General features: G+C 35.8%; 1 protein-coding gene across 12 annotated transcripts in view; it reads right to left on the bottom strand.

The window, feature by feature from the left end:
• The window catches only part of LOC118259446 (sodium channel protein type 2 subunit alpha-like), a 48,648-nt gene that overhangs the window by 14,122 nt on the left and 11,616 nt on the right, over positions 1 to 22,910 (bottom strand). For all 12 annotated transcript variants that reach the window (XM_035569001.2, XM_035568982.1, XM_035568991.1 and 9 more), the window contains exons 13-19: positions 19,344 to 19,582; positions 17,566 to 17,739; positions 16,072 to 16,428; positions 13,701 to 14,153; positions 6,142 to 6,259; positions 3,676 to 3,830; positions 2,831 to 3,004 (exon numbers count right to left, since the gene is read on the bottom strand). In XM_035569001.2, coding sequence (XP_035424894.1) covers positions 2,831 to 3,004; positions 3,676 to 3,830; positions 6,142 to 6,259; positions 13,701 to 14,153; positions 16,072 to 16,428; positions 17,566 to 17,739; positions 19,344 to 19,582 — 1,670 coding nt within the window. The remainder of the gene's footprint in view (positions 1 to 2,830; positions 3,005 to 3,675; positions 3,831 to 6,141; positions 6,260 to 13,700; positions 14,154 to 16,071; positions 16,429 to 17,565; positions 17,740 to 19,343; positions 19,583 to 22,910) is intronic.

The raw sequence follows: 22,910 nt of genomic DNA, 5'->3' as shown, positions 1-22,910 counted from the left end.
TTCATCTCATGATGTTGTTTGTGTGCGTGCAAAGATGCATGCGTGCACTTGTTTGTTGTTTTTTTTTTTTTTCTTTTTCTTTTTAAATCTCCTCCTCCTCGTATATGACCACAGTTCGGACACTACCTGATAGCAGCTCTAAGCTTTCCTCTATATATAAAAGTGCTAACTGTAACATTTCTGTGATGTAAAATGACAATATTAGTATATACTTTCTCCAATACAGTAAATCTAATAGGTGTATTGTAACGAAAAGAAAGGGAAAATACATAAAACACAATGTTATAATACTTTTAAGACAGAATCCATCCTCCTCAGCTTCACTTCAACTTTCTGTTCTCCTAACTAACATACAGGGCACTCACAGAAAAACACGTTCTGTTAACTAAAGGTAGAAACATCTTACTTTGGATTTGTTAAACTGTTTGTGCTTTGGACAATCAATATGGCTTAAGGTTTATTTCCTTTTTTAACATTAATACTCTTGTGGTAATCTAAAATAATTTTTGAAAGCTTCAGTTGAGCTGGATTAACAGAAAAAAAAACTTGATGACTGCTGTTTTCTAGTGAGAACCAATGATTTGTGTCCCCACCAAGTCTTCTACTCCTGATAGCTGTCACATGTTGTTGCATCTACAAATGAGGAAATCTGATGCAGATTTCTTTCCTCTAAGGGTAGTTCAAGTAAGCTGTCAAACACTACATGAGCCTATGGTAACTATGGGTAACACAGGGGTTCTTTCCCTAACAGGAGACAGCGGGAGAGGTTAGATCAACAGGTACAGAAGAGTTTGCACAAGAAGATCCTATAAAATGTTGCCTCATTGTGAAACACTTATTTAGACTGGTAGTGGCATGTCAAATATCTCCAGTGAATAAAGGCGTAAGACAGGAAGATAAAGCAAAGATAGATTCCAACAGCTGAAGGTCAGCACACTGCTTGTTACCTAAACCAACAGGTAAAAGAAGAACATCAGTAAGAGAAAATTTAAGTTACTTACTACTACATTAAAACAGTACAAGCAAATCTTACAATAAAGTTAGAAAATGCTATAAGCAGGTCACCCCAGATGTTTTCTAGGGGGAAAAATAATAAAAAAAAACATAACACAGATGGTCAAACACTGGAAAAAGATCACCCAGTAGTGTGGCAGAATCTCCATTCAAAACTGCATATTCATCCCAAGTAACTTAAGTAACTTTGAGTTAGAGCTGACTTCTAAGTTGGCCTGGCTTTGAGCAAGGAGCTTGACCAGAAAACCAGAGGTGCCTTCCACCATAAACGATACTATGGTCTGCTGCTATAAGATCATAAGACGTAGGCATGACCAGCAAGAGATAAAGGTGGCTACACAAAAGCACTGAAATCACTGAAAAGTGGGAATAGCCCACATCTACTGTTACGGAGATATGGTATGCTTTGCTAAATTGGATATCTTAAACAAAACCACAGTGCAGGATCAACCTTTCACAATACAGCCTTGTACAACTATACTAAATCTGAACACTTCTTCAGATGTAATAGATTTTTATTTATTAATTTTTCATGTTCACAAATTGCAATTACAATGGACAGAGAAATGCAAATTAAAGTATCACACGCTTCTGTAAAGAAACCATCTTAGAAAGCCAGCAGGAGAAGAAAATAAGAAAAGAAAACTTCCTTCTCTAAGAAAACATGTAAATTCTCATTTCATTAAGTTAGCCCATTTTCTCCAATTGGGGATTCCCCCCACCCCTGTAATAGATGTTAAAAATTGAAGCACAGTTAAATGAGAAAGACTGATGAAACTACTTGTGCCTTTCTTCCATCCCTAACCCCCCTCCCCCGCCCCAAAAAAAAAGTATTTTAAAAAAATAATATTCTATTATATTGGTAAGGGACAAATAATTTCTGTTCTAGATTCCAGATTCCGTCTGATTAGTTTGCCCCGCCTGTTTGTTGAATTTCCCCTATAATGTCCATGCAAAAAGAACTCCTTTACAAGAACATATGCTAATATCATGCAATGTCATTAATTTCATTAATTTCTTTGGAATGCAATTACCTCACTTTATTGCAATTGTTGAAAAACATTAATACTTTCACCTAACATCCAGCTTTTTTTCCTCTTAGAACAACTCAGAGAAGCTAAAAGGGACATTCTCTATAATCTGAGACATTGCCAAACAAAACCAAAGTAATTTCAGCTTCCAAAGCAAGAATCTAAAATCATAAGTCAAAGAAAAATGGAAGAATTGCACTGAAATTATTCTTTCAACCCAGTAATAGTCAAAATGAGGATTGCAAAAAGTTAGGAATCATTTGTCAGCAGCAATCCATAAGCTATCACTACTTTGTTTTCCTCAAACGTTATCCTTACTTCAGTTGCTGCCCTCCCCTTCTTTTGCTGTCTTCATGACAGCCTGATATTCTCTCCCCACAGTTCTTCATCAGTGACTCATTAAGCTCAGGATCAACTGTCCTACGCTAACCCTATGTGCTCACTTAAATCTCCCTCCCTCTCCCTTCTGTGTCTTCCTCCTTGCTTTGTCACCAAATCCAGAAGACTTAAGACCTTTCAGATGATACACCTCAATCACTGAGTGGGACCCAGAGCAGTAAAACAGAGACAGAAGGGATGGAGTTAATGATAACATATATATACATAAAGTCAGATTTAGTTACTTATGGAACAATTACAATGGAAACTTATTCACCAGCATGTCATTTTTCTGATATTTAACGCAATTTGTATTCTTCACTGCATATGCATGTATCACATAATAGCTATATAATACAACCTGCCTAAACAAAATCAGTGTGCTACTTAGAGACTATAGTACCTACATCAACAATCAGGAAGTCCAGCCAGCACCAAGCATTAGTGAAGTAAGTTTGGAAACCATAGGCCACCCACTTTAGCACCATTTCCAGAATAAAGATGTAAGTGAATATTTTATCAGCATATTCTAGTATGGTCTTGATAGTCTTACGCTGCTCAATATATATATCTTCAAAAGCCTGTAGGAAATATAGGTTGTATGTAAGTCAGATATTCATAGGTCTTTACAAACTAGAAATTAAGCCACAAGAACCGAAGAAAAAAAAGGCAAGGTGAAACTGCTGTCATCTTTATATGTTTTACATTGAAAAGCCAGGATATACTTGTAGTCTCTGCTTATGCTAAATTTTAGACTTTGTCTCCCAACAATGGGATTACAATATAATGACTGAAGTTGCCAAAAAGTTTTTTGGAAATTTGAGTAATAGTCAACACAGAATGCCAATTAACAGAAGTGAATAATGAGAGAACACAAGGAAATCAGTATCTGTACTACTGCTGGAGATTATTCTAATTTACAGCAGAATAACTGTTCCAGTTACTGCATAAAACTTTTCCATGATTTTGTATGATTTTTATAATTTCTTGAACAAGAATTTAAACATAATCATCTCAATAAGCACTCACACATGTATCACCTTGTATTCATCAAAAACTGATCTGCAGAAGGTTATTTGGCAGCAGAATTTTAATAATTTATTTTATACGCACTGGGAAAATATTATAGGAACTTCACTCCAAGCTCTCTTTCCAACCAACTCTGATTTTTTTCTTTATGACCACAGATGTGTTATAATCGTGTTCTTGATAAAACATTCTTCATAGACAATGTTTTTATGGGTGTACTTACCAGAGCACCACTACTGAGAAGAATCATGAAGACAATGAATGTTTCAAACCAGTTGTGTTCTACTATCCTGTAGCATGTTTTTCTAAGGTTCCACCAGATTCTTCCTTTTGTGCTTTCTATATTGCCTTTACAGCATTTAAACTTCTGTATACAGCCTAACAATATAAACAATGACAAGCCACTTTAAGGTAGAATTCTCATTATTCTGAAACAGCAATATCACTTTCATCTAGCTCCTGTTTCATGAGGTAGTCAGCCTTTCAAGTTACTGGATTCTGCTTAAAGCATCCTTGCCTTCTTGATTTAATACCTGGGATATAAGAAGGCTTGCATTGAAGTGATTTTTTTTTTTTCCTACTACCCTTATACTCCATTAAGCTTAAAAACAAAACTAGTCACCTAATTGAGCTAATTCTCATTTATAAACACATTTTTCATCTATATATAGATAACTAGGGAGCACATTAGAATTGCCAGGGAGTAGAAACAAAAAACATAAAAATGTAAAAACTTTCACATGAACTAGAGTTCAAGAGTACAGAAGCTTTTTTTAAAAGGACATTTGCCTCTCAGCTACTGTTTAAATAAACCACACAGATGTAAACACCCTTTAAGTTATATTGAGGGTTGGTATATACTTCAAGAGCTGACTAATGATACTTCCTTTCATGACAAACACCTGATTTAACTGGAGATTGCAATATAATCTAGAAGCTATAAAATAATTTCCAGATTCCCATCCAAGGTAACCTAGTAAGAGTTGACTTCTTTATCCATAGATTGGACTTTTCTCTTCAAAATTGAAAATCCCTGCTTGAGCAGGTACACTGAAGTTACATAAACAGTATGAAAATGTTCAAATAAATGTTAAAAAAAAAAAAAAGATGTATAGGTAATTTAACAGGATATATTGTAGGCACATTTTCAATTCCAATAACTATTTAAACCGTATATTGAAATATTATTTTCCATTAATAGTATTTTAAATAATTTATATTTTCACTAATTCAAGATAATTTGAAGAACACATTGTAATTTCTCAGATAAACATGAGTAGACGAGAGCAATATATTCTAAGCATAGTGGAGAAATTTTTCCACATGGTACAGATTCGTGATAGCCATCTGCAAAATAAGCCTCACCTTGGAGGGCTCCCTACCACATCACGGGACCGAAAAAGTTTATTTGCACAGCCTACAGAAACACACAAACCTCACTACCTGGCTTTCCTTTCTATGAGATTAATCATTTTTAAAGAAAAGTAACCAAGTTTAAATTATTTTAATGGGTCCCAAAGGCAGTATTCTAGTTTTCCGATAAGCGTTGTTAGGTTTGCGTGCTACAGGTTACAGTGAATTTCATCATCTCACATAAAACTACCACCATGATGAAGATCATGATGTACTTCACCTTCAACTCCTCAAAATGCCTACATAATGGAGAAAATAACTCTACCCCAAAAATAACAGATAGCGTATACTATAACAAAGAATTGTAATACAATATAAAAGTATTTGAGAAGTATAAATATTTTTAATCAAGAGCATGCACATCGCCCCATATTCCAAAACATTTTTTTAAAATAAATACTCCTAAGGACAAAAGCCCTAGCCTAAGTCAAAGGTGTCACTTATAACACTACATCAAAAGGCATAGCTGATAAATACATGACAATGATAAGAGCATTAACGTAGGACATATTTTATTTTGAATGACTTTCTTTTAATCATGACTTAAATGGAAGGTAAAACCTGTAATATCACAAAAAAAAAGTTAAAAGCTCCTATATGGTAAATTTCAGTAGCCTATAAAAGGATATTGCTATGCAGAACTAAAACAAACAGTCTTCTAAGGACATTCAAGTATGCCATTAGACTTCTTTACTTGAATGAAAACGTAGGATCTCATTCAACCCATTTAATTTGACTCACATGTTGCATCCCTCATTATATTTATGCACATACATACATACTATATTATGCGCATACCTTCCTGCCCACAGTCATTAGTGAAATGTCAGGATAATAAGTCTGTTGTCTAAGTCAGCCTTTCCAAGATGTGAATCATCCACTGGATTACTTTCTAGCACTATGGAGGGAACACAAGTAATCACATGACTCTGATTTAAGCTTCTCAGTGAAGCAGCTCAAATTAAGTGGAGTGAACCTGGTTTACAGTTTGGTCTCACAAATTTCACTAATGAGACTGGCAGGAATACTGATTGCTAAGAATCAGTTTATAAAATTGCATCTATCATGATAAATAATCAAACACACATATTTAATTTTGCATCACAAAAATGGCTCTGTTGTCTTCAGTACAACCATCTACAAAGGGCAAAATTAATCATATCCTAAGGCTTAAACAAGGATATGGGACTGCATTAGAGAATAGTTTCTTTGGACTGGGAATGCTTGTTGCAAACAACTCAAATATAATTGCTAACCCCACATTTTATTTCCATACCTTCTGTAAAACATGCCTGTAGCTCTGATGCTTTTTCTGGTTCAGTCTCCGCTTTTTCTTCTCCAAAGAGAGCTAAATTGACTGTACTGCCTTCAGATGAGCTGGAAAAATTTAGCTTCTGAAAATAAAATTCCATATTAGCAGTTATACTCTAATAGCATTCACATTTTTGGAACTGTAATTAACATTAAGCATGCAACACAGTGTACAAGTAACAGTAAGAACAATATTTGTCACACACAAACATCCACATATAGCAGTCAATGCTGTTGAAATGTGCATAAATCATCCAACTTTCTACCTATAGATTGCAAAGTGTATCATGTAATCCTTCACTGAATTTCAGAATTCCTGGTCCAATTACAGCACGATGTTAGCATTCATTGAGCTAACTACCACCAAGTAGATTTTTTGATACATACTCCATTGATTTTGTGTTCTACTGTTGTTTTCTTAAAATACATCTCCATTGCTACGTTTTAAACCAATATGAGTTATACAGTATGCTTTAAGTTCATTTATCTTGGTAACTGCTTTCATCATAGCAGTCTTCTCAATCTTAAGACAGTAAATCCTTGACAGTAGTGTGTTACACTGTGAACTATCAGGATAAACTTTCCAAGGAAGAAAATGTAGCAGACTTTTATGGACTGATTTTAATAAAGTGACATTTTTTCACAATGTGAAAGTAAGGGAAAAAAAATCAGTTCTTTTTCACTGGCATCTTAAATGTCAGAATGATGCAAGCTAACTACTTTTTGCATATGACAAAAATTGACAATAAAATTTGGTTACCATTGACCACAGATAATACATTTATTTACTTTTGGTTTTAAGATCATTATTATCATCTAGATTGCAAAGTGCTAAAGTAAAAAACAGGATTGATACAAAATCCTGTTACAGAAATGTTCAAATTCATGTTCAAATCTGAACACATTTATGAAATTAATAATGCATTATATATCAGCATATAATTATCACTACCATATGAACATTTATGTTTTTTCTCATATCTATTAAAATTTTCAAAAAGGAAAAAGTATGATAAATACATTTCAACTGGCATTAATTCGCATTCTCTTTTGTCAATGCACATATGTATTACATTGTGCATTCAGAAACTACCTGTTACTCTGGTACACATACCTGTACAGTTAACACCCAGAAAATAAGGATATGTGTTTTAAAATAATTAAAATGATATTAATTTAAATTACTACTAAACAAATGCTAATAAAAGAATATGCCTGAATTTATTTTTTATCTTGTAATCTTCATGTGTCTTGCACTAAATCCATACTCTGGAGATTTTAAAGGAAGACCGTGGTGTCCCGTACACTTGATCTGAGTATGAGTACCAAACTAAGTCAAAGTAGTTTAGGTCACAGCATTCTCTGTCATTTTACGATCTTATTATCAGAAAAGTACATAATGTCAGTAATGGATTCACTGAAACACAACTAAATGTCTGTAGGGAATGATGTAAGCACACTTTGTAAAACAGCCTCAATTTTGTAGAATTAACCATGTTTTTTCATGAATTTTCATGAATTTAGCTAGACTTGCATGATTAAAAGATACTTAAAGAGATATTTAAAATAAAACAAGACAAGTTGCGGGCACTATCCAATGAAACTATATTCACAATATTTACACCTCATTTTTGAAATGATGGAGGACAAATCCATTTGAAGTATGAAATAAAAATCTACTTTTTTCTTCGCTATATTTGTGAAAGAGGGCAGAGACTACTGAATAAGAAAAAGTAATTCAGTGTTCTGCATTAACTTTTTTTAAAAAGCAATTTGATATTGCCTAATTTGCAGCTACTTTAGAAATTGATAATAGGAAATAAAACCTCAAAGTTATTCATATTTAATGTGAACATGTCATTTTCATTTTCAGAAGCGCTAATTTTAAAATACCAATATTCACAACAACACTTTTCCCAAGCACAAATTCTACTAAACCTGAGAATAGCTCTACATATACACATCATTTATTAATATGTTGCTTTCATCATTCCACGACTTAGCATATATTTTGCAAAATGCTGCAGCAGTGGTGGTTAAACTGAAATAATGAATTGAATTACAAAACATAACTAAATAATTATATATGTATAAATATATATAATTAGGAGTAAGAACATTTTGCGTCACGGTGTTAATGAAAATTAAGAACAACATAAAGTGCCCTGGGTTGTCTAAATTGTAAGCTGATTAGTGTACCATTTGAGCAGATGACATGAACTCAACTAAAAAATACATATATTTTTAAGTACTAGCAACAGTAAAAGAAGAACTGTAAATACAGAAGAAACTGCAAAGAATCAATGAGTTTAAAACATGAAGTTATATATCTCATTTATTCCATGGTAGAATAATCAGAGATTATTGAGATTTTTATTTTTTTAGTTTAAGAAGAATTTTCTTGACTCTAGAGGCAAATTGGAAGCTCTATGAACTGTTTTGATACCAAGAACAGCTGGTCTGGTTCCCTCTTTCTTTTAGGGACACTGTAGGATATAATCCTGGGCTTGAAGAGTTACAGGTTTAATTAAACAACAGTTGTCTTTTCCGTATTTTATGCCCACGTTTTTCACTGATATTAAGACAAAAAGTATCAAACAACAACAGAAAAAAACTCGGACACTAAAAATCAGTATGTATAGAAAAGCTTCTTGTTCTGACCAATTTAAAAATTCAGGTAGTTTCTCAGCCATGCACAATGTTTGCAGAGATTCAACTGTTTTTGTGAACCACTCCAGTAACTGGAGTTTCAGGAAAAATTCCCTTCATGTTCCAGAGCATTTGGTTGCTCTTCAAAGTTTACCAAACTAAGGTAAGAAGGCCTCATTTTATATACACTAAGCACTCGATTGAACGGATCAACTCACGTATTCAAAGGTTGATTAGGTTTGCAAATCAGCACCTAAAATATTTTTGCTCTTTAATATATTTCCCTCATTAATATATTTTTTAAAGATGAAACTATTAGCATTGGCAGTGAAAATAACTCAAATTTTGAATATGTTAACTTTTTCAATACAAATATCTCCAGTACTGGTATAAGGTCAAAATCTGGAGCTCATGATTTTTTTCTGAAGGAACAATGGCACAAATACATACAAGAATAATTTTACTACAGCAAATAGTTCCACTGAAGCCACTTAGGATTGCTTGAGGTAATTAAAGTGTCAAACTGTAATGAGCATCATCTTCCATACAACAAATGAAAGCGTGCAAAATTGCAGATGATAAATTTACAGAAAACTCCATAACAAGAGCGAATAATAAGTAGTTCACTGATCATTCACATGCTGCCAACTATTGTGCATCAACTTATAACAAATAGTTCACAATTTGATATTCAAATAGTAAAGGAAAATCTGATACAGTTCCCAATTTCCAAATCAAAGATCACACATACTACCAACACTACTGTAAATATTTGATATAAAAGGGAAAAACTATCATGTTTAAAAAATCAAAACAAAAAAACTAGTAGAAAGAAGCTAGGAAATAAATTATCAGTGTTGCTTAAAATAAGGAGGACAAAACAATGAGCAAACAGCTCATAATTCTCTAAGAGTTAAAAGCAAAAGGCAACTATTAGTAAGAGCCCTTTGGTGAATATGCTCAGGAGTCTCTTAGATAAGAAAATCCAAAAATATTACTAAGTAGAAATGCAATAGAAACTCTTAGCATACCTCTGTCATGCCACTTACATTCCATCAGTTGAGTATTTCCCTGCTTAATCAGCTCTATTTTCAGCAGGAAATATTTCTTCAAATCTTATTTTTTCATTTAGTCTCAGCCTGACTGCCCCCCGAGTATAGAACTTTAGTGTAAGTACAACCAGTAAAATTAGGTTTATTGGGGTCTTTTCATTTATATTAATAATAAAAATAGAAATTATATATATAATCAATAAAATATAATGACCATACAATATATTTATGCAGTAAAGTATAATAACAATAAACAATCATTTTTATTTATATTGGGGTATTTTTTATGAAGAAAATAAACATTTCTAAATAAGGCTCACAAATTATTATACCGAGAGTAATCTCCACACACTGTTTTTCTTTAGCCAACATAAAATCAAAACCTCTCTCCCCACCTCTATGTAACAGGGAAAAAAACCCCGACATGCACAGAATCACAGAATCATCTAGGTTGGAAGAGACCTCCAAGATCATCTAGTCCAACATCAATTAAAAAAAAATAAATTATCATAATATTACCCAAATAAAGCAATAGTAAGGTGATGCGAGAGTCAAATGAAAATTCAAATTTTTGTGAGTCAAAACATTCTAAATACTTGGTTTGCTATTTTACACGCTGTTCTGCACCTATCCAGATTCATGGCAGTAGGAGACTGAAACAGAAGCAGAGTCACATAAACAATATCCATCAAAACAAAATCATCGTCCCATACTTAGCACCTGTAAGATAGAATACTACCATGGTCTACTCTCTCCCACTTGACTGCCTTTTCTAAAATGGTTTGAAATATCACTAGGAAGACTGATCATCTTTTTGAATAGCTTGCAGGCTCCTCAGTCACAAAATAGATACCTGAAATACTTCTACTATATAATATAGCACAAAAGAGTACATGAGAGATAATGCAGGATCCCACAACAAAAACACATGAAAAAAAATGTATTGGGAAAAGGAGTACGTCAATGATTCCTAAATGGCAAGTGGAACTGCCTGCCTATTCAGAAGAGAAAATGATGAACAGGAAATACACAGGTTGGTAGTTTTGGAGTTCCTTAGTTTAGAGATTTGGGAAGGTACTAGTTGTTATTTTGTATTTTTAATAAATGCCTTCATTTTAGCCTTATTCTTGATTTTCCTAACTTTCATTTTTCTTGCTTATCTTCCTCATTTTAAATTATTTTAAAATACCCAGATTTGTTTAGACACCTAAATCCTACACAGATTTTCTGCTTAAAATGTTTTATGTCTGTCTTTCTAAAAAAAATTAATAAAATAAACAAAACACTCAAATAAATGGACTAAATTCACAAAAAACAACTATTATTGACAAAGACCTGAACTGATGCGTTACTAACTTCCAATTTTAGACACATGCAAACTTCATGAGTAAAACTAAATTATTACATCTAAATTCAAAAGGACTACACAATGCATAAAAAAGGTTTGTTTGATTGTTCCCAGGAGTGTCTTTCATCCTATTATTTTAGCTTCTCTTAAATGAGAAAACTGCAGTGTAAATGATAAAAACATTGTGAATAGACGTGAAACGATTTATGTTAAAAGATATAAACATTTCAGCATACACAAAACTGTAATAATAAAGAAGATCAATAGGCAATGGTCAAATGAATATGATCAGAAAAGGTTTGTAATTACATGACAGCTAAAAACATGGTTCAACAGATGAACAGAAAAAAGGGAAAATTACCTTTGCACTTTCATAAAGTTAAGGCTGTTAATCTCTTTAAACCTTGAACAGTCTTGACATTTAATTCAGTTAACAGTAATCAAAGCCTACAAAGCATGCAGCTTATGCCACAGAAGTAGCACAGAAAATACTAAAGATGTAACAAGGACAGAGGAACACGTTGGGGTTGCCCCCAACCATGCTGTGATATGAGTCACAGGACTCAGTGGCTGTGCATGTTTCCACTACATTGCAATGGATGGGGAAAAATATATTGTAGCTGAGTAGCATGCAGGCCAGTCAATCTCAAAAGTGATCATATATGCATGACTTGTTTAGGTAACCTGTTTAAACATGCTGACACGTTGCTCTGCTTGGTTAAAAAGCACCAGAGCTGCGTTCTTGAATGATCCAGCTTGATTTTACTCCTGTGAGAAGTAAGAATGGTACGCAATGAAGTTAAAACATGGTACCCCTTTTTTTTTTTTTTTTTTTTGAGTACTGGAAACAGCAGAAGTATGGATTCCTACTTATTTAAATATGTGTTTTCAAGATATGTTACACGTTTGCAAAACATAACATTTATTGCTATTGATTAGTACTTTAAGCTTATCTAAGGACATATTGAAAGAGATAAAACTAGAATAATATCTGAAGATCACAAATGTGTATTGGACTTGGGCCTGAAATTTAAAGAAATAAAAAAAAAGAAAGAGAAAAAGCTACATCTACAGTATGTATATTTGAGCTTTGAGTCCTTTAAATGCTAGTGATTAACAGAGATATATTTTTCCTTGCAATTTATTTTCAAGGTTATTTCTAGTCTTCCCTACATGCTAAACATGCATCTAGGATATGCTTTCAGAAAGAAGCCACATGGCAAAATAAAATCAATTTACTGGGTCAAACATGAAAATTTCTGGGTAAGCAATATCATCAATAATTTAAGGTACATTATGGATTGTAACAGACGTTGTTACCCAACTCTTAAATATAGAATAGTGAAGAACCAGGTGTCTTCAATTTCTGCGTAATTTCCAGGTAAGGTGTAGATTTAACAGTTACCCAATCAGGAGAAAATTACCATCAATATCATCAGATATTCCACACAACCGAGATTTAAACACACTACGGCCAGTATCCTTTATTCACATTAACAGTAAGCAAAAGATGTAGCAGCTATTCAGCAGCTATAAATATTTTCTGTTTTACTCTGAGAAGTTCTTTTGTTAATCTAAGGTCTTCTCAGCTGAAAGGTTAACATAACACACAAAGAAATAGAACCTCCAAAAAGCAGATGGAGGAAATCAAGTGTCAGGAAATGAGTTGTTCAGACAGCAAACAAGTCTAATATTATTAAATACTTCACCGTACAATAAAAGAAACACTTAAAGAGTCACCTTTTTACACCTTTCAAATTTAATGTAATTAACACTTTGCTACAACAAGCTTATTTCTAAAATTTGGAAAGAACAAGGCAAATTCATCTTGTTCAAAACTCCCATAAACAAGAAGTAAACGTATTTTTTCTCATCCTGTTTATTTGGTAAATTCACCTTATAATACTGCCATTGTTCCCTTGGCTTTTCCTAATCATTCTAACTTCAGAACTGGAAAATTTACGGCTCTGATTAGCCTGAGTTAGTACCTTGTTAGCTTATCCTATACTAATAATTCTGAACTCAGTAAGCTTTAAAAATCAGATAGGAAAGGCATTAATATTATTATTTTAAGATATCCATTAGTTGTTTTTTTAATAGCAGTTTACTTTCATCCTTACTTCATGTAAATATTATGATGATAATATACTAAAGCAATATGCCTTTTGTATGTTTAATTAAACATACATACCAGTTTATCTATTCACCTGAAAAATTTAGAAAACCTTGCTTTTCAAAACACTTTTATAAATTGTTTTATGTGTCTTTATATAATTCTGCCTGGATTTCCTACTCTCTTTAGCCATACTTTTCCCAATGCATCACAATTTATTCACTTTCAGTCTAGTCTAACAATCTCAAATTGTACTCTCTATTTCTAAACAGGAAGAGCCATGCTATGAAAGAATACAAGTGTTATATGTCAGAAGATCAAAACAATTCATTCATACAAAATGTAAACAATTTAAATCTTACCTCCTTACTTTCCTCCAAATCTGAGTCACTGCTAAACTCTTCTGTGTTTAGATGTTCAAAATCAGATTCTCCAACAGCTATTGGTACTGTAACAGTAAGGCTTGGGTTGTTTATGAATGGTGGATAATCACTGCTACCTACAACACCGGCTGTTCCATTCTCATTTCTGTGGTAAGTTGTATCTATCCTTATTTCAGCAATGGTACAGTTGGAAATGCAATGGTGTCTCCCATCATTCAACTGATCTGTTGCTGTTCTTTCATTTACAACTCTTTGTTTCCCCCAACAAGATTTTTGGACACATTCACCTGCTTTTTTCTTCACATAATCTATTCCCTTCTGAATTCTTGCAACAGCAATCTGTAAGTTATTCATTTCGTTATCATCCTCTGTAGGAGAAAGGCTGTCTGAACTAAATGAACTCAGCAGCAAGGCCAGAAAAAGGTTCAACACCTAAAAACAAAGACAAGTTTTCTCAATTTTTCATTGACATGTTTCTTCTATCACCTATTATGAACAGCTTAGACATGTTCTCCTCTGCTGTATATGATTCTGGAAATTAAACAGTAAATAAAATGTAAATGCAACGTAAGCACAACACCTGCTCTATACTCAACACAGTTGCTTTTTGTGGTTTTACGTTGCTGTATGACTACAAAAACACTTGTAAATTCCACTTCTGCTCATGTTTGTGGAAGGGTATTAAGGCTAGAAGTTAATATCTTTGGTACTGACTGAACAGATCCAAAATGTTTAACTTCTCTTGCACAGAGAAGCCCCCTGCAGCAAGGCATAGCAGATCTGTGCAAAAAGAGCTTTCTTAAAGGCTGGTCCAAACCCACACAAGTATTTTGCTGTATGTGACTTAAAACACATGAAGCAACCCCTTCCCCAAATCTTACTTAGCTCTCATCCTCTTCCTACTGTAAGACAAAACATAGAATACATTTCAGTCATATAAATCCAGAGTTTACCAAGAGCTCAAAAGTTACTAAGATTGAAGTAGCCAAGGAACTTGTAGAGTAGCAGCTCAAATTCTTTAGACCAGGCCCTTCTAGGCAGCTCTGACGAAAACAGGGTAAAAACTACACGTTGGGAATACAGAAAGACAACTGGATAACAGAGCCCTGAAGACGGAGTAGAGACTGCCTATTCAAAATAAATTAATGAAAAAATCTGCTAGAGCTATGGTATAAAATCAGAATACAGTGAATACTGTAAAAAAATTCAGAGTTCAATACTACATTCCACAGATTTCTCTCTTGTGGTTTATAAAGCTATTTGAGGAGGATATGTTGCTTGGCAACTCATTTCATTATTATTATTTTTTTATTATAAGACAACAGATTTGCAGAAAATCCTGGAGAAAGTGGCCGTGCTACTAGTAGCATGACTGGTTTGATAATCAGCTTATTCCTATTAGAAATTTTATTACTAAAGAATGAGACCAGGATGGCTAATTCAAGAGCTCTTTTGCTGCTGACAGTTGCCTAAAGAAAAGATCTAGAACTGCATGGAAAGACTCTGTGGGTAATGAGAAAAGCAGAGCAAAAGGCTGAGCAACGAAGGCCTCAAATGCTGTTGAGTTAATAAATATAAAACATTTTAAAAGAAATTTATACATGTTAACGTACAAACTGGTCTGATGCTTTCAGAGAAAAAGAAGATGCAATAAAGACTGCTTTTAAAATCATAGAATCATAGAATATCCCGAGTTGGAAGGGACCCACAAGGATCATTGAGTCCAACTCCTGATGTTTATAAAAAGCACCTAACAAGTAGGAAGAAAAAAGTTGAAGAGTTGAAAATGTTAAATATTTCCACCTGTTTTAATGCAAAACTAATGCCTTCCAATTCCAGTTTCCTTACCCTATCTGTGTAATATGTTAGGAGCAAGCAAGGTTTAAAATGGCTTTAACTTCAGTCTAAGAATTTTAATGCAGTCATTTGGACAGAAATGAGCGGGGGGGGGGGGGCGGGAATGGCTATGTGTGATTTGAAGTTAATTAGGAAGAAAGTCCTCTTCTGCAAAAAGCAAACTCCCATTTTGGGAGTGTAATACTTGTGGGACCCATCCTACTCTAAGTAACAAGTACTAGTCCACAAAAATCTGAACACATCATGCTTCTCCCTCCCACCCATATTCTCTGAATTGTACTCCATACCCTGACAGGCCCTTCGTTAATTTTGAGGATTCTACATAGGACCAGAAATCTAACAAGCAGAAAACTCTATTTCAGAATCCATATTCATAACATTGAAAATCATACAAAACATTTAAATAACACATTTAATGCTATAAACCACTTAATTACTGGTTCTGTTACCATTCTTTCTCTACATGAATTCTCAAATTGTTCTGACTACATACCACTAGGTTTCCAATCACCATGACCATCATGAAGACAGTAAGGCACATAGGTTGGCCTGCAACCTCCATGCAGTCCCACATCGTTTCTATCCATTCTCCACACAGCACTCGGAACACAATCAAGAAAGAGTGGAAAAAGTCATTCATGTGCCAGCGTGGAAGTACACAGTCGGTAGAGATCTTGCAGACACATTCTTTGTAGTTTTTCCCAAACAGCTGCATCCCAACCACAGCAAAAATGAACACAATGATGGCCAGCACCAGGGTCAAATTCCCCAAAGCCCCTACTGAGTTGCCAATAATTTTTATCAGCATATTTAGAGTTGGCCAAGATTTTGCCAATTTAAAAACTCGAAGCTGAAAAATGAAAATAGAGACATTATTTGTAGTAGTTATAAAAACGCTATAGAAATAAACAACAGATTACAGACCAGTGTCTCTTAATAATAAGGAAAAACGAAAATAAAAACTAAATAACCTTCAATAGGTTTCCAACATACATAGCTTATACAGAAACAGGAGTTTCATAAAATCCACTCTTTTTAGGCTTATAAATTTTAGACCTTTTTATCCTTATCTTTCGTATAGCATATCTGTATTTTCTTCTACACGAGTGAAACAGCATACTAGTGGAATTTATTTAGCTAGTGAATTCTGAACACAGCAGCACATATCTCAACCATTTTGTGCAGAAATGCATAAAAAAAAAAAGGTGCAACAGAATTCTGCTGAAAGAAAAAAAAAAAGGATTCTGAAACCCTCGAAGGATGAATCTTTTAAAAGTATATTGTCTCCAGCAAACAGAAAAAGGACCAGACCTACAGTCTGGAAATAAAAGCCAAACATAAGCCCTAAGTCAAACCTTACAACTTATGAAGGAAAAGCGTATAACTCTCACTCTTTCCACCCAAAATAAAAACTATATAAAACATATTTTATTTTTGAATACATGCAAAATATGGGAAATATTTTTCTAATTTAATTTCTCTTTTTACTTTTTTTTCTATTAAAATAAAGCATTAATTTTTTGCCAAGAGGAAAAATGACCTGTTAAAATTAATTTATGAGATTTATAAATCCTGCATTTTAAAAGAACAAATTTTTAAAAAAGAATAAACTTTTGACAACTTCCACATAGGAGCAGACAGAAGACTACAAATGTTTTATTTATTTACATCTTCTCTCAGTATGCACTAAGTAAATTGTACACTCACTATGCTGTTACCCATTCATGTTAATACAATTAGAATGGTATCACAGTTCTTTCCCTTGACAAACACTTAGCTTCTTCTGAACCATAAAATGGAACACATTATTCCATGATTACGTAAATAATTTTGTAAAACCTGTTTGCAGAGACATCCTGTGACACTTCCAAAAAAAAATATAGTATTAATGTAATATTAATATGAGTATAAAAATACTGTGTCTATTTACATGGGTACAATTAAAATTCAGAATTCTATGCATAATTATCATCATTAATTTATTTACCAATCTGAATGATCGTAGAACAGATAATCCATCCACATTTGACAAAAAAAGTTCCACCAAACTAAGGGTCACTATAAAGCTATCGAAAATATTCCAGCCAACTTGGAAATAATAGAAAGGATCCATGGCAATTATCTTGAGAACCATTTCTGCTGCAAAAATTCCAGTAAAAACCTAAAGGAAGAATGTTTATTATTACTTAATAGATGAGTATGAATAAGTTAAACCAGATGACTAAGAATAACTTAATAGCGACAACCTTCTTACAGCAGGATGTCAATAAGGAAAATCATCACAAGTTGAACATCACAGAGAAGCAAAGTGGCAAAATCAAAAGGAGCTGTAGAGTAACTCTATTAACTTTTAGTTAAACCCAAGATGCATTCAGTGACTCATGAAGAATAATCTATACCTAATGGGCCTCCTGTTTGCTCCCCACATCTGCCCTATATCTAATTAAAAGAACATTACCCAGCAAGATAATAAAGTCTCTCTTGCCACAATGGAAGCTGCTTTAGCTAACGTGTGGAAAAAATATGAATTGGTCATCAGGTGGAGAGTGATGTGCTATTAAATAAAGACTTCAGGAGAACTCACAGTGACAATTAGCATGTCTTTTTTTGCTATCTGCAAAAAAAAGGCCAGTTTTGTCAAGGCTCATGCTTGAAGCAAAACTTCTTTCTGCCTCTGACAAGCTACAGATGAAGCAGAAGGCAAACAACACTTCTGAAAAGGGAGTAAATTCATTGTATTTACTGTAAATGTATGCCCACCAGCATCTACAGAACTTCGAAAAACATGTTTTACTAGAAATATAAACAAGCTTATTACAAAAACCAAGAATATTATTTGACAATCTTTAGGAGAGTTCAAAAAGCAAGAAATCAACTGCTGAAACTACACAAATACTTCTCTCCTCAAATACACCCTGAATCTTTTTTTAAAATGACAATGTGAAATCATTATCTTCCACAATGATCTCTTATGCCATGTAAACAATCGAACTATCTCTGTGTTGACTAAAAATACCAAGATACAATTCCAATGTTGACACATTAACCTCTCTGCACTTAAGCCGAATATATTCCCAATATGTAGTGGAATTTCATTTATTGTAATAACTGAATTACGCCACAATCACCAGAAATTCCACTTAAAATGAGCATAAGTGAGAAGTATAGCAGATGATCTGTAGTATTGCCATTATAAAAACAAGCAAAGAAATAAACCAAACCACCTACAGACAGGGTACAAAACCACCTCACAGGGAAAACAATTGTATCAACAGACACTCTTGGTATAAATCACAAGTTCTTTCCCTTCCAAATTATTATGGACCAGTCGAAGCAACACTCCGAACAAAATTACAAAAAAAAAAATGCAAAAAATAACAGAGAAAAATATTAATCCATAACAATATCCAACATCTGATGCTTTGGTGCTTTTAGTGATACTTACAATAGAAAGTATCTAATTTGGCACCTACTTTTCTTGCAATACTAAACAAAATCAAGTCAGATTTCTCTTTTGGTTTTCTGTCATCCAAACTCTGGTCATTGAAAACTCTATTTGCAGAACTGTCAGCATGGTAATCATATGCTTCAATACAACATACCTCAAATGTTATTTTTAGACTATGTTTAGTAAAAATAAACCTTTAACATGTTGGATGAAACCTTTAACATTATGGGATGATGATAAAAATAATAAAAACAAAAGTAATTACATTTCAAGGAGAAACAATGTTCAGACTGCATCAAATCATTTGGTGGACTTACCTGATTTCCTATTTTAAGTGTATTGTTGAAAGCGTCAGTCATTGGATAATGCTCCATGGCCATAAACAGTGTGTTTAAAATTATGCAAACAGTGATAGCAAGATCAACAAGTGGATCCATTACAATAAATGAAACTATACTCTTCACTTTTAACCAAGGCTCCCAACAATTCCAAATCAAGAAAGTGTGGGCAAACCTATACCAGCAGGGTGGACATTTTTGCCTGGATTCTTCAAGTTCTGGGGGGGGAAAAAAAAAGAAATGCAGAGTAAGCAAGTTGTGAAGAAAGCGATATATTTTTGTTTGGTCTGCTTTTTCACGTTTATATTCCTGGAACCATTAAGGATGTTTGGAGGAACCTTCTTAGAAATTATAGTTGCTGAATGAAATAGTTTCAGAAGACTAGAAGAAAATCAATAAGGGTTTTCAGCTAATAACTGAAAAAAGTTGTCTACTTATCACACAACCTTGTTTTCAAAAACACCCTATTTAAATTTAAGGACACTTTCCATAGAAAAACTTCCAAATTCACAGTCCCCTCAAATTTCTAACTATTGATTTGCAAGAAAAATATGATTAATTTCAGCAAAAACAGTTTTGTTTTTTTTTTTAAACTATTCAAGCTTTTTCATGAATTTCAGTAATAATTTCACTACTACAAAAGAAATTACCACTAAAATTTCCTTCTTCCTATTAACTAAGGCCTGGCTTTTAATTTTATGTTACCTTCTTATAGTATAGGTTACCGGAAGACTTATTGCAAGGCACTTCCTCCAATATGAGTAAGTAGTATAGTACACATACATTTTGTCTGTTTTATTATAATACTTTTTTTTTTTTTTTAGTTTAGCCTGTTTATCAGACTCCTTCATTTCTTTTTTCATTTTGTCCTACCATTCATTTTATGCATTTGCAATGGCTACTTATTTTTAGTCTTCTGTATTTGCATGTGATACAATACCTTCACACCTATCACTAACTCAAGAAAGTTCATGAATCAGTATCCCAGAATCACAGAATCGTCTAGGTTGGAAGAGACCTCCAAGATCATCTAGTCCAACCTCTGTCCTAACACTAACAAAACCTCCACTAAACCATATCACTAAGGACTACATCTAAGCGTCTCTCAAAGACCTCCAGGGATGGCGACTCAACCACTTCCCTGGGCAGCCCATTCCAATGCCTAACAACCCTTTCAGTAAAGAAGTTCTTCCTAATATCCAACCTAAACCTCCCCTGGCGCAACTTTAGCCCATTCCCCCTCGTCCTGTCACCAGGCACGTGGGAGAATAGACTAACCCCCACCTCTCTACAGCCTCCTTTAAGGTACCTATAGAGAACGATGAGGTCTCCCCTGAGCCTCCTCTTCTCCAGGCTAAACAACCCCAGCTCCCTCAGCCGCTCCTCGTAAGACTTGTTCTCCAGACCCCACACCAGCCTTGTCGCCCTTCTCTGGACTCTCTCAAGCACCTCCACGTCCTTCTTGTAGCGAGGGGCCCAAAACTGAACACAGTACTCGAGGTGCGGCCTCACCAGAGCCGAGTACAGGGGGACAATCACCTCCCTAGACCTGCTGGCCACGCTGCTTCTTATACAAGCCAGGATGCTGTTGGCCTTCTTGGCCACCTGAGCACACTGCTGGCTCATATTCAGCTGCCTATCAACCAGTATTCCCAGGTCCTTCTCGGCCAGGCAGCTTTCCAACCACTCATCTCCCAGCCTGTAGCACTGCTTGGGTTGTTGCGCCCCAGGTGCAGGACCCGGCACTTGGCCTTGTTGAACTTCATACAGTTGACCTCAGCCCATCGCTCCAGCCTATCCAGATCCTCCTGCAGAGCCTTCCTTCCCTCGGGCAGATCGACACATGCACCTAACTTGGTGTCATCTGCAAACTTACTGAGGGTGCACTCGATCCCCTCGTCCAGGTCATCGATAAAGATATTAAAGAGGACTGGCCCCAGCACTGAGCCCTGGGGGACTCCCATCAGTCCGTCACTGTTTGTGAACAGAAGGTCTAGCAGGGCACCTCCCCTGGTAGGCTCACTAACCAGCTGCGTCAGGAAGCTATCTTCCACGCTCTCCAGAAACCTCTTAGACTGCTTTCTCTGGGCTGTGTTGTGCTTCCAGGATATGTCTGGGAAGTTGAAGTCCCCCACAAGAACAAGCGCTGACAATTTCGCAGCTTCTGCCAGCTGCCTGTAGAACTCCTCATCCGTCTCCTCATCCTGGTTCGGCGGTCTATAACAGACCCCCACCAGGATGCTTGCCTTGTTGGCCTTCCCTCTGATCCTAACCCACAGAGACTCAACCTTATCATTCCCAGCCTCAAGTTCCTCAACATCAAAATGCTCTCTAATATAGAGAGCCACACCACCACCCGTTCTGTGCTGCCTGTCCCTTCTGAAGAGCCTATAGCCAGGCATTGCAGCACTCCAGTCATGAGAGTGGTCCCACCACGTTTCCGTGATGGCAACCAAGTCATAGCCTGCCTGCTGCATGATGGCTTCCAGCTCCTCTTGTTTGTTACCCATGCTGCGTGCATTAGTGTAGATGCACTTCAGTTGGGCCATTGCCTTCTCCCCCGGCCTTGCCATTGTTCCCCCTGGTACAGCTCCAACAAGACTTATTTCAGCCCCGTCCCCCTTCTTTCCTAGTTTAAAGCCCTCTCAACGAGCCCTGCCAGCTCCTGGGCTAGGATCCGTTTTCCCCTTGGAGATAGGGACCCGTCTGCGGTCACCAGGCCGGGTGCTGAGTAAAGCTCCCCATGGTCAAAAAACCCAAAATTTCTGTATTGGCACCAGCCTCTGAGCCACGTGTTAATCAGGTGGGCTTTCCGTGTCCTCTCGGTACCCCTCCCTGCCACTGCAGGGATGGACGAAAACACCACCTGTACTCCCGCTCCATCCACTAACCGTCCCAGTCCCCTAAAGTCCCTTTTGATAGCCTTCAGGCTTCTCTCTTCAATATCATCACTGCCAGCCTGGACTATCAAAAGAGGGTAGTAGTCAGAGGGGCGAACCAGGTTGGGATGCTTCCTGGCAACATCCCTGACCCTGGCCCCAGGGAGGCAGCAGACTTCCCTACGAGTAGGGTCAGGTCGACAAATAGGGCCCTCTGTTCCCCCGAGAAGGGAGTCACCTACAACGATCACCCTTCTGTCTTTCTTGGTGGAGGCTGTCTTGAGGCGTGGAGTCAGCTTCCTTGCCCTAGGCATCCTCCTGGGTAGACTTTCTACCTCGTCCTCACCCACCGGCCTCTCAAGCTCCAGGGCCTCAAATCTGTTATGTAAGGGCACCTGGGAAGGAGGGGCCAGTGGGGGGGTGCGTTGCCTGCGAGGTCGAGCAGGGACCTGTCTCCACTCCTCCTCAACTCCTAGGTCCCCTCCCTCTGCCCGACAGCGACAGGGCAGGGAGTCCACCCCCATTTGGGGTGTCTCGCCCCGGTCCCTCTCCTTCAAGCCCTGTAGGGAGTCGCTCCACCAGTCTATCTCCCGCTCACACTCCCTGATAGCCCTCAACCTATCCACCTCCTCTTTGAGTTCTGTCACCAGGCGGACCAGGTCATCCA

Source organism: Cygnus atratus, chromosome 6 (genome assembly GCF_013377495.2).
Source record: "Cygnus atratus isolate AKBS03 ecotype Queensland, Australia chromosome 6, CAtr_DNAZoo_HiC_assembly, whole genome shotgun sequence".
NCBI lineage: Eukaryota > Metazoa > Chordata > Aves > Anseriformes > Anatidae > Cygnus > Cygnus atratus.
Note: the sequence above shows the minus strand (reverse complement) of the source record. Positions and strands in the feature narration are given on the sequence as shown.